We start from the raw sequence: 12,468 nt of genomic DNA on the forward strand, positions 1-12,468 counted from the left end.
CACACGTCCACGTTCCCAGGCTCACAAACTAGAAAATGTGTTTTCCATGGGTATTTTACAATGCCCACCCCCCCAAGTCCTGCTTCCCCCCCAGCATTTGTGGCAGGTGATGCACGTGGGAAGTGGGCATGAGGAACAGGAACTGGAAATTTCAGCCATACCCAACCATTTCACAGCTCACAGAATGATTTGGGTTGAAAAGGACCTTGAAGATCATCTCATTCCAATCCTCCTGCATTTAACCACATTTGTGAAGCTCATTCCTGGTGGAACAAAACCTCAGCCTCTTCCTGACCTTGGGGAGCCCAAGTCCTCCTCTCCTCCCTCCTCCACACGAAAGTTAGATTATAGTCCCTTGGGGGATTATTAAACTGAATTCATCCACCTGAATTCCCCAGGAAGAGAGTTCAGAGTGCCACAATTTTTACCTGAGGGGTTCAAAAGACTAACATCTACTAATTAGGTTTTCACAACCTGCTTTTATATTAGGTGCATTTTATGATCCTTGTTTTACAGCTGGGACACTGGGGATGAAGTGGCTTGGCCCTTAACAGCAAAAAATGAGTTCCACAAGCCAGGAGCAGGCACTGTGAGCTTCCAGCAGACCTGTCCTCTTGAAAATGCTGCTCTTTACTTGCTGAGAGTGGGTATGGCTCTTGCTGGGTGAGAGGGCTCAGAGAACCACAGGAATTAATCTGCAAGAGTTTTACTGGCCCAAAAAGAGGAGGCTGGCAACAATCTTCTGAGATGGCTGCAGACTGTGCTCATTCTGTATCTATTTTTAAAAAATAATAAATCACCACCTATATTTACTTTGCTTTTTAAGGGCTGCTCTGATGTTTTCCTCAAGACCAGAACTGCTATTTTCTATCTGAAGAGCACATGAGCATGATGCCAGGCTTGGCTAGAGACCACTCACCCACTATCACTGTCCTCCCACCCCAGGGGCTTTCCCCAAGTGTGATGGGGATTTGGAGTGGGATGTTCACAGCCCCTCTGCAGGTTCCTGTATTGTGGCCACAGACCCACTCACTGTAACTAACAGTTCTGGGGAACAGGATACACTGCCCAGCCACTGAAAATGAAGGATATAGATGGCTCTCCTCCTCCCAAACTTTAGAGATTTCCTCCTGCTGATGCTCACAGTGCTGTGAAATGTGGATCAGGATACAGGCTTCCACCCTTCCTTCCTTTCCCTGAAATTCAGGGTTTGTGTTGAGAGCAGCACTCCAGGGCTTTTGGGGAAAAAATGTCACATTTCCAAGTTGTCTATGAAAGAGAAATAATTGGCTTCCAAATGCCAACCTGTCCAGCCCAACCCTGCAGGGTGGACAAGCAAAGCATCCCAGGAGCCAAAAGTGAGAACAAACTGAGCACAAAATCCAACCTGGATTCCTTGGAGATTGTGTCCTGGTTTCCCATCAGCACACCAGAGTATGGCTGAAAATATGGAAAAATTACTCATTCATTGCTAAGTCCCTTTGTGGGCTTCTGATCAGACACTCAAGTGGTTACTGTGGAGTTTAGGGCAAAATCCACCCATATCCATCAAACGCTCTGCTGTCTCAGGAGAGACAATTTTGAAGAGGAAGGGCTGGCTAGCCCCACATGTAAATCAATTTGCAAAGCAGAAACAAAAGCCAAAGCTAGATGAGAAGTGATGGGATCAGAGATGCATTTCTGAACCTTGAGCTCCTGCACTCAAACCCTCCACTGTGCACTCTCCTGGCACTGCCTCCCCTCCAGGAATGCTGCTCTTCCAGGCTCCAGCAGCATCCCACCTTCCTGCATCCCATCTCATAACACACTGGGGGAAGCTGGGACATCAAACCCATCAGGCCATTCCACCACTTGTTCTGGAGGCTCTCTCACCCTGGGATATGGAGGAGACTGTGATGAAGAGAACTGGTGGTTGCTGGGTGGTAGCTGTGGTACCCACACTCCCCAGGCAAGCAGGTGATTAACTGGAAAGACATTTCTAAAGCAGTTGCCTGCTAGGACAGAAGATTCTGCAATACATCTTGATGAGATGCTCGAAATCACACTTCAGTGTGTTTAAAAAATCTCACTTGATTATATTGTCACAGCTTGGCAGCCCAAGTGTCAAAAACTTCCTAAATATCAGGTGCTACTTTTAGTGTTCCAAGCTGAATTCTATCAAGTCATACAATTGCATTTGGGAAAGTGTGTCCATATTATGGCTTTCAGAACCATCACCTGGCCCAGCTGGGGTCCCAGTGCAGCTCTGGTACATGAGGAGCAGCCAGGCTGGCAATGCAGCATCTTCCAGCAAGCACCAGAGGGGCACCAATGGCCTCACTGCTGCTCATGGCACTGGCCATGGGAAATGCAGATCTGCCAGAACCACACAGAGCAGCCTTGTTAATTTGGTCACCTCTTCCCACACCCCAACCCCACCTCCACATCACCCATTCTGCAGGCTCCTTCCCAGGGACCACAGGGGGATGGGAAGGTGGGGAGTGCTCATCCCTGCCTGCCAGGAGGTGACAGTGGCTCCACATCAGCTCCTGAGTAAATGTGAGCAGGGTCTGACCCTGACAGCTCTGTCTGGCTGTGAGTCACAGTGTGTGATCACTGCAAGGGTCTGCTGGGGACACCATGGAATGAAGAGTTTGCAGAGCAGGCATCTATGGCTTAATAAGGAACATGCCAATTAGTATGAAACACTTCTGAGACAAAACCAGTGACAAATCAGCAGCAACTGTGCAGCTCTGACAACACATGGACACGAGGCAATGGGAGAGATGCCTGTGGCAGCCTGTCACCAGCCCACTGCAGGGGACCACTGCACTGGGGTGACCAAATCCTTGTCCCTGCTTGAGTCTGGGCCCAATCCAGTATGAGCTTTTCCTGAGCCAGAAAAGTGTCTCACACCTGTGGAGTGTCAGCTCTCACACCCTCATGCCATAATGTCAGCATGGCCTGACCCAATCACCTCAAGATGCTCCTGTTCTATCACTGCTCCAAAGACAAAATACTCACAGGGCTCAAACATCAGACACTTCTCTCCCCATCCTGCCTACTGGCAGGACCTTATTCCATCCTTCATGTTTAAAACATTATTTCTGGCATCAGCTCTTTTTCTCTGGCTGTGTTAATGAAATAGCCAAAGAAACTGACAGCAGCAGGCAAAAAGGATCCAGTGAGGAGCCTGGGACTGGGCAGGGTGTGTGTTTGTGTATCTTGTATATGTTTGTGTAATTTATTTTCTTTCTCTTCTTTCCCTTCTGGAAGGGAGAAGGTAAAAACCCCAAAAGCCCAGGGAAGATCTAGAAAGCAGCTGAGACAAAAGCTTCACTGCTTACAAAACACATCTACACTACACATTTGTCCTGAGATCATTTTTCCTGCTAACAGAGCAGAGCTCTCAGGGAGCACAAACAGCAGAACATCAGGCTTGCAGCAGAACCTGGCACCCTGAGCATCCCTGTCCCAGAGGCCAAAAATCCCAGTGGCTCCTGCAGAATCCTGGGTGCCACATACCTTGGAATGTTAAAACATGGAACATTATCATATGGGGCTGTGGGCCCTTGGGCTCACCCTCCCACACCCCTCTCATCTCTTCCCAGTGCAGCACACTGGAATGCAGAAGGTCTCATGTGGATTCTTCTTCCACTGTTGATGTGGAAGCTGAGGATGTCTCCTGGGCAGAGACACCCTCCTGGGGCAGCTCTGCTCTATGAGCATCCTCAAAATAACTCTGGTGCCTACACACTGAGGGCTGGGAGTGTTTGGGTGAGAGCTACACCCCACAACCAGCAAAGCAGCCATCCCAGGACCTCCACAGGGATGTGGATCCCAGATCACAGTGTCGAGTTGGCAAATGCTGAAAAGCCCATGGTGATTTCAGAGCTCGACCTCCTCTCTCCTCCCCTGCCCACAAAGCTACACCATGGAAATCCAGGCAGTGCTAAGAAGTTTAATTACCCACTGAGCAGCTGCTGGCTGCCAGCTGAGTGTGCCTCTGGGTGTCTGAAAAGGTGCTGGACATGCCTCATGATGATGCTTCACCTTTGCAGGGGAAACATGGCCCCAGCTGTAGCTGCTGCTGGAGCTGAGTGATATTCCTGAAGCTGGCACAGCCTGGCTGTAAGAACCATCCTTGGATTCAGAGGAGCTGCCAGACACATGGGTGATACCTGGGATGCTGTTTGGCTGAGGATGCCTTGAGAGAGCACTCCAAAACTGTGACAAAATGTGCTTTTCAAAGCAGCCCTGCCTATGGAGAGCACTGCATGGGGAGGGACAATGTGCTCAGCATGAAGAAGGCAAGCCTGGAGTGGGGTTTGTTTGTTTGGATATTCCCAGGGGATTTCTGCATGCAATAACAAGGACCTGATCTGCAATAGTAAGAAGTATTCAGACTTCAGTTTGGGAAGAGCTCTCACCCCACACCACTGCCACTGCTCTGGCAGGTTTCAGCAGGGCTGTGCCTATTTCCCTGGATCAGTCCTTTCACTTCCCAACCAGAGCCAACTCTGCTGCTGTTGATGAAGATGCATCTCCCAAGGCTGCCACTACCATCAAGGCTGCTGCCAGCCAAGACACGATTTACAGTGGAAACGTGAAGAAAAAGGAGCTGTACAGATATTCTCCTTTTTTCCTTTTCCTTTTTCTTTCTTTCCCTATTGCATTGCAAGGGACTGAGAAGCTGACACCAGGCTGCTCTGCAGTGGTGTTTGTTGAAGGACACCTCAAACTCTGCACCTCCAGTGAATTTGCTTTGCCAGGGAACTTCCTTTCCTGAGGCAACTGAGGATGAGAAAAGCAGCAAAATAATTATTGTCTGAAGTTGTACTTGGGCTTATTTCTTGCTGCTGAAGATATGACCCAGGCCCAGGGAGAACAAATGTGGAAGGCAATTGGAAGAAGTCTAATTTTGGTTGGTACAACTGATTTTTACAGCAGCTATTCCTGATGTATTTAACCAGTGCTATTCTCAAGGATGAAAAAGCAGAACATCTGTAGAGTCACAGAATCATATAGACTAAAAAATATCCTTTAAGATCACTGAGTCCAATAGCCAACCCAAGACTGCCAAGTCCAGCATGAAACCATTTTCCTAAGAGCCACATCTACACATCTTTTAAATACCTCCAGGGATCATGACTCCACCACTTCCCTGGGCAGCCTGTGCCAATGCCTGTCAGACCTCTCAGAGAAGAACTTTTTCCTACTATCCAATCTAAACGTCCTCTGGTGCTAGATGAGGCCATTTCCTCTTCTCTTATCATCAGGACAGCCTGAAAGCCCAAGGAAAGATAAAGGTGCTCCTGTTAAATGCTTTTCCTGGAAGATCAAAAGCCCATCTGCCACATGAGAGAAAACCAACCCCTTGAGTTCATCTGTGCCTGGGGAGGGCTGGGGAGGGCTGGTGATGCCTGGGGAGGGCTGGAGGGGCTGGTGATGCCCAGGAAAAGCTGGGAGGGGCTGTGGCAGCAGCAGGGTCTGCTGTGTCACTGCTGGCCCTGGTCCCAGGGGAGGCTGAATCACTTAACTCGCCGTTTAGCTGCTCAACAAGCCTTTGCTAAATGAGCCAACACTCTCTCAGCTCCTCGCTCTCTGCTGGGACAGAAAGGTTTCCTTTGCCTTCCCAACTGGAATTCTGCACTTGCAGGGTTAGAGGTGGGACACAAAAAGGCCACCTGTGCAAAAAGGAAACTTGAAGCACTTCTGGGAACTGCTTTGTTGTCTTCATTGCTCACTGAACTGGCCTGGCTACAGCCACAGTGCATCCAAGAAGGGCTGGCTGGTGATCTGCATCCTCCTACCACAGCTCTCCTCACCAGCAAGGCCAGAAATTTCCTCCTTGAGGGTCTTGCAAGCTGCTGACAACCAGTACTGAACTGTGGAGTAACTTTTCAACTGACCTACTGAAAATCCCTTAGCACAAGCTTTTTCTATCCCACTGGCTTGCTTGGGGGTCTGCGAGTGCTCTCCATCCTGCTGCCCCCAGCCCTCCCTCCAGGTACCTCTGCCCCCACCACTCCCTCAGAGCTCAGCTTAAGGAAACAAGCTGTGGCTTTTCATCTCCCCCAGGCTGCTCCAGGCAGGAGCACAGGGGTTTGGATTTGTTTTTGTGGCAGCCTGCCCTGCCCTGCAGGGCTGCAGGAGGTGAGGGAGTGCTTCATGGGGAGGAGAGGGAGCTCTGCAGCCAACCTGAAATCAGCTGCTCAGGTTATTGTCAGGAGGGCTGCAATCAAAGCCTACCCTGAGTATTTTCTTACTCAAATCAGTGCTCCAGCATTGCTTTTATTTTTCAGCCTGATGTGTTACGGGGCTTTCATTAGAGTCCTGCCATACCAAGGAGTACAAAGGTCTCCTCTGGCTCCATTTACACGAATACTTCCAGGATGTCTGTGGGCTCCTGTCCTGCCGAGAGCTATTCCTCCTCCAGCCCAACCTGGGTAATTGTTGGCTTGTGCACACCCACTGTGAGAGCACACAAAAGCACTTGTTGGTAGAACGCAGCACTTTCTCCAGCAAAACTTTCTGGTGGAGAGCAAGTCTTAGACTAACTGTGGGCTGGTGCAGTAAATCACAGCCTGGCAGAGATAAGCAGGACATTTAAACCCCACGGACCAACCCTGACAAGGAGCATTACGACTCCAGACCGCTCATAGCAAGTGCAGCAGCCTCCATAAAGAACACAAAATCTCTCTTCCCGAGCCTCTGACAGGCAGGCATTAGGGAAGGGCACATGAGAAAAAGTGGCAATTTAGTGACAAGCTTCCAGGCAGGCAAGCCAGCAATACCAGAGACTCCTATTCGTCGCTTGGAGCCGGCAGAATAGAATTCCTCTTGTAATCAGGATGGAACGGCATGTGGTCTGGCTAGCAGGGAAAAGGTTGACTCACATTAAGACCAACCCATTACCAAGTGTCAAGTGCTCCCTAAAATGGCTCAGACGCTAATTCCAGAAGTCACCTGGTGGCAGCGGGTCACCAGCTCCCTCTACAGACAATCGGGACGCAGCCGGACCCCTGCAGAACCGCAACAGCAGGCGCGGGGTGACAAAGAGACTCCCCTTCAACCGGAGAGGAATTTTCCTCCTCATCACCGGCAATAATCGCCCACTCGATGCCAGTCCTTTGTGTTCCCGTGCGGGCCAGGTCCGTCCCGCTGCCCGGGATGAAGGAATGGAGCGATGGCACAGCGCTCCCCAAGGCAGCCGGGAGCGCGTCTTTTGTTTCCTGCCAGCCAAACAAAGAGCGGGAGCGCTGCATGGAAACACAGGCGCCACCGGGCTGCAGGAAAAGTTCAGCAGCCCGGAACCAGCTGGCTGCTCGGAAACAAAGTGCCAAGACCACTCACCACAGCAATACTTCACGGAGCAGCACACGCCGGCCAGGGGACGAGCGTGTCCCTGCCTGCCGACATCCCGCCAGCATCTCACCAACATCCCGCCCTGAATCCTGCCAGCATCTCACCAGCATCCCACCTGAATCCTGCCTGCATCCCACCTGAATCCTGCCTGCATCCCACCAGCATCCTACCTGCATCCCGCCAGTATCCCACCTGCATTCCATCAGCATCCCACCTGCATCCCAGCAGCATCCCCGTCTGCATCCTATCAGCATCCCACCGACCCAAGCCACACACCCATAGGTGACACGTCCAGACAGTGACAAGGATGTAGCAGGGGGAAAACCCACAGACAGGGGTGGCTGCAGGGTGAGAGGAATGGGCTCAGCAAGAGCAACGCAGCATCAGGAGAGAGAAGCTGCTCAATTTCCATCCTTGCCCCAACACCTCTTTGTTTCAGCATCTCCTGGCTGTGGAAGGTGGTATAAGGATGTCTACGGGAGTGAGATGGGACTGCTTAAGGCACAAACATCTTTCTCAGAAGCCTCTGGCAGGCAGAGCAGCTCAGCTGCCCTCAGTTCCTACCTCCCTTCACCTGTGATGTGGGGAACTTACTGTCCAGAGAAACAGCACGGGTTTGGGTTTTTTGTCCTTTTGCCAGTAGCATTATATTCTCTCTTACTTTTTACCTAATGAACGTTTTGCGTTATCTTTCTGAAATTTCTCAGTGTTTGCAGGTGACAGAAATCTGCTCCCCCCTACTCCCACCTGCACGAGGCACGTTTTCCAAAGACAATCCAAATCACAGGCAGGGGGCAGGGTACGTGTAAAAGTGGGCAAGCTGTTCGCTCCTCACAATAATTAGAGAGTGTTTTGATGCCAAGGAAAAAGAAGAAAAGAGTTGCACCTGCCTGTGTTTCCCAGCCCCCCCAGTGCCACGAGCCTGCCATGGGACAGCTGGGCAGCTTCCTCCTTCCCTGCTGCACTGACCAAAGCCAGGGTGGTCTGGGGGGTGTGAAGGAGGATGAGCCACACAATACATCAGTCAAATATTCCTGATGTGGGGAAAAGCTGCACAAATACACAGCATCTCCAAAACCTCTCACGGAGAGGAGCTGTTCTCTCCTGGACACAGAGAGAGCTCCTGGAAAACTTTGGAAGGGTTTCTTCTCTACACAGCTGTGCACTTTTCCCTTTACCTGTTAATAAAAAATGCTATTACGTGGCTCCCACAGCTGAAAACCCTCTAAAATCCCCTGACCTGCTGCAGACCAGGCACTCTGCTTTTCCATGTCACCACAGCAATACATTTCAGCCAGGTCAGAGCACTGTGTTCACCATTCCTGGCACCATGGCAGCACACAGAAGTGCCTGTTGTGCCAGGCTTCTGTGTAAGGTGAGCAGTGTTTGGTCCCTTGCTGTGTTTGGGATACAGGAGCTCATCAAACCAAAAACACTTCAGAGATACAATGGAGAAAAGTGGGTGGGAGAGAACAAAGCAAGGGAAAGGTTCAGTTTGCCCGACTTCACGATTGAATAATACATAATTAATACAGCAGGGTCCCACTTTTGCTCTGTTTCTCCCCGTATGGGAAGCACAGCTGATGTGGGCACTGATCTGTGAAAGGTTTGGTGACCAGGTGTATCACAGGGGACACAGCACCCTCCTTCACCCCCTGGGTGCATGCTGCTCCTCTCCCCTGCAGCTCCCTCCTGCACTCCCATTTCTGAGGCTGTGTGGAACAAGCTGCTCGCTGTTCCTACAGAACTCCTCTGACCCTGCTGCTGTCCCTGCCGCCGCACCGCTTGGCAGTCCTGCCTTGGAGGAACTACAGCAACAAACTCAGATGCCAGGGCTTGGAGATAAGCAGCCAGCAAACAGCCAATTTCCATACAATGTACAGAAAAGAGAGGAGAAAAAAGACACAATACTGGGAATCCCTAATGAACCAGGGTGAAAAACAGGACAAGTAAGGAACAAAACAGAATAGATTTTCAATAAGGGCACAGCAAGTTCTAGTGGGTAGATCTAGCAGATAGGAGAGGAGAGAAAAGAAAGAACAGAAGCTGGAAAAGGAGATGGGAAGAAAGCAAAGGGAGCAGAGCAGCCTGTCCAATGGGGAGGATGCATCAGAAGATTTTAATTTCCTTTATTATTATATAGACAGTGCCAGCTCATTGCAGAGCAACAATTCATTTACCCTGGTAACCCACAGCCTGGTGCTGGATGTTTCTGCTCAAGGCTACTGACCTTTGAGCACTTCTTGCCTGTGGCACCCAGCATAACATAACAATGAAACAATAAACAAACATTACTGCATTTCATTTATTGTCTCATAAAGGTGTTTGTTTTGGTGTAACACGGTGGACAAAGCCAGCTGGTCCCAAACACAAAGACCTTTGTGTCATTTGGGTGCTCTGAGTACACACCTCATTACTAAAATTATTTGGTTTTCGACATTGCTGTAGCAAGTTCCTCAAGTTAATGCAAACTGTTCTCTCTGCATTTGTTCCTCTCATCCCCTAAATTTCCAAGCTGACCTCAGAGATGGGGTTTATGGGGTGGGAAGGGTGTTGCTCCTCAGACTGAGGAGTTGCTTTAGCCCCTGCCATACATGGCACCTGCAGGTAAACACCAACCATGAAAGTGATCCATAAGGGCTGATCATGAAGCCCCTAACGCATCCCACAGTGGGTTAAGGCTCTTAAACCCCACACCAGTGGGTTAAGCTCTCTGCTCCATCACCCCACCCAACTTATCCCTGCTCAGTCTCTCCTATCCCACAGACTGGTCCCTTATCCACCAGCAGATTGGTCTGCTATCCATCACTCCCATCTCCACCACACCCATCTGGACCAGCAGTGACACCTAAGCCCCCTGGGCTGAAACTTGCCCCAGCATCCCTGTCCAGCAGACCACTCACACCAACATCCCACTTACGGACCTGCTCCATCCATCCATCAGCACCTGAGCACTGCCCGTGCCAAAATCCCTCTCTCCAGACCAGGATCTGCTCCAACACTTCTAATCAGACTGGTACCCACTCAAGCATCCTTACCCAGACATGTACCTGATACAGTATCCCTGAACTGGTACCTCAGCCTCTCTAAAAAGACCTCCACATCTCTAAGGGGACCAGTATCTGCTCCAGCATCTCTGCCCGGACTGGCACCTCAGTGTCTGTAAAGGGAGTGGTACCTGCTCCAGCATTCCCCCCCAACCCCGACCGGTGCCTCAGTGTCTGTAACGGGGCGGTACCGGCTCCAGCATCCCTATCCGGACAGGAATCTCAGCATCCCTGAAGGGACCGGTACCTGCTCCAGCATCCTTACTTGGACCGGTACCGCCGCGTCTCCAGCGGGAGAGGAACCAGCTCCCGCAGCCCTGCCCGGCCCCGTGCCCCATCCCTGTCCGTGCCCATCCCTGTCGGTGCCCGATCTCTGACCGAGCCCCATCCCATGTCCTGCCGGCTGCGGGCCGGTCCCGCCCGGGCTGCCAGCGGAGCCGCGCGGGATCGCAGCGCGCTCCTTCCCACTTGAGCACGGCGAAACCCGGGAGAGCCGGAGACAAAGAAACTGTCCGGGCGCCCGCCCCCTCCTCCGCCGCCGCCGCCTCCCCGGTCCCCAGCGCCGCTCCGCTCCCCCGTTCCTCCGCGCGGGGCCGGGGCATTTACCCGCTCTCCTCCTCGATCTCCGAGATATCGGCGAAGATGAGGAAACCGACGAGCAGCGTGAGCAGCGCCAGCGTCCAGCCCCGGCACGGCAGCGGCATGGCTCCGGGGCTGGGCCGGGCTGGGCCGCTCCGCGCCGCTCCGCGGGGTGCGGAGCCCGGCGCCGCGTCCCGGCTCGGCGCCGCCGCCGCCGCCGCCCGGCGGGGCCGCTCCGCCCCTCGGCGCCCCCGGCCCGCCCCGCCGGCGCGGGGAGGGAGCGCAGGGGCGGGGAGGGGGCGCTCGGGGCGGGCTCGGCCCCGCCGCCCCCCGCCGATAAAGTTTGCGGCGCGTCCCGCAGCGCGTCCCGGGGGCGAGCGGGGGGGCCGCTCCTCCGCAGCGCCCGGCGAGCCCCTCGCAAGCCCTGGCTGCCCCCGCGCCCACCGCGCGGTGCGGCTGCGGCGGGGTCGCTCCTGGCCGGGAGGGGGTGTGGGCACCGCGCAGGCGGGGCGGCTTCTCCCCGGAAAGGACAAAAACTGGGATAAAATCACACACGGGAACTCCCGCGCGGGGCGGTGGAGGTGGCTTCTCGTGCCTTGCGAGGGACGGGCAGGAACAGAGCTTTTGGCATGGAAAACACTCCGTTACAGCAAAAAATAAAAACAAAAGGAAAGGGGGAAAAAAAAAAAAAACAACAGAAAAACCCCAACCAGAACAAAACCCAAACCAAACAACAACAACAACAAAAACCTGAATAACTCATCACACCCAGTTCTATTACTATCAATTTTGCTATTTTAGCAACAATGCTATTTTAACAATTCCTTACACTGCTATAAATAGTGTCATAACCGCACTGGTCCTGCCATGACTCCAGATCCCGTTGGAGTTTGTGCAGGCAGAATTTATTTAAGAACGAAACTGCAAGGTAGGTGTTCTGCTTCGGAGATGCTTGGCTGCATCTCAACCACATTGCAACCCCTGCAAACATCCTCCTGCAGGCTACAGGCACCCTTGGGTTTTGTTATGGAGAGAAAAAACTGCAGTTTCTACACAGAAAGTATGTGAAAGCTGGGAAAAACACAAAAGTACTGTCTGGACCCAAGAACTGCCAAAAAATCACCAAGAGGTGCTTTCCCTATATCCCTGTTACCTGTTAGTCCCGAGACAGACCTGGAGAGGGGAGGCTTGCTGTGTTAGGGTTTAGGCAAGGCCAGCCTGGCAGAGCATCACCAGATCCAAGCACAACTCTTTCAAACCAAAAAGTTGCTGCAAATCAGAGTGTCTGGTGATATATGCACTGCCGAGCTGGAGAGGCACACGGTAGATTTATAATGCAGCAGAGAGAAGCAGCACAGATGTGTTGAGAGCGAGAGATACTAATTGCTTACATATTTAAAACAGCATCTTTAGTCTGAATGGGAGGCACCATTAAGCAAAACAGAGCTATTAACTGGGGCCACTTGGAAAGCTGCCATTTTCCCTTCTGTGCACG

General features: G+C 52.1%; 1 protein-coding gene across 1 annotated transcript in view; it reads right to left on the bottom strand.

Annotated features, from left to right (window-relative positions):
* The window catches only part of ST8SIA2 (ST8 alpha-N-acetyl-neuraminide alpha-2,8-sialyltransferase 2), a 31,115-nt gene extending 19,909 nt beyond the window's left edge, over positions 1-11,206 (bottom strand). The window contains exon 1 of the mRNA XM_079318166.1: positions 11,001-11,206. Within this exon, the coding sequence (XP_079174292.1) occupies positions 11,001-11,098 (98 nt within the window). The 5' untranslated portion in view covers positions 11,099-11,206. The remainder of the gene's footprint in view (positions 1-11,000) is intronic.
* Between the last annotated feature and the right edge of the window lie 1,262 nt (positions 11,207-12,468).

Source organism: Erithacus rubecula (genome assembly GCF_903797595.1).
Source record: "Erithacus rubecula genome assembly, chromosome: 14".
Lineage (NCBI taxonomy): Eukaryota > Metazoa > Chordata > Aves > Passeriformes > Muscicapidae > Erithacus > Erithacus rubecula.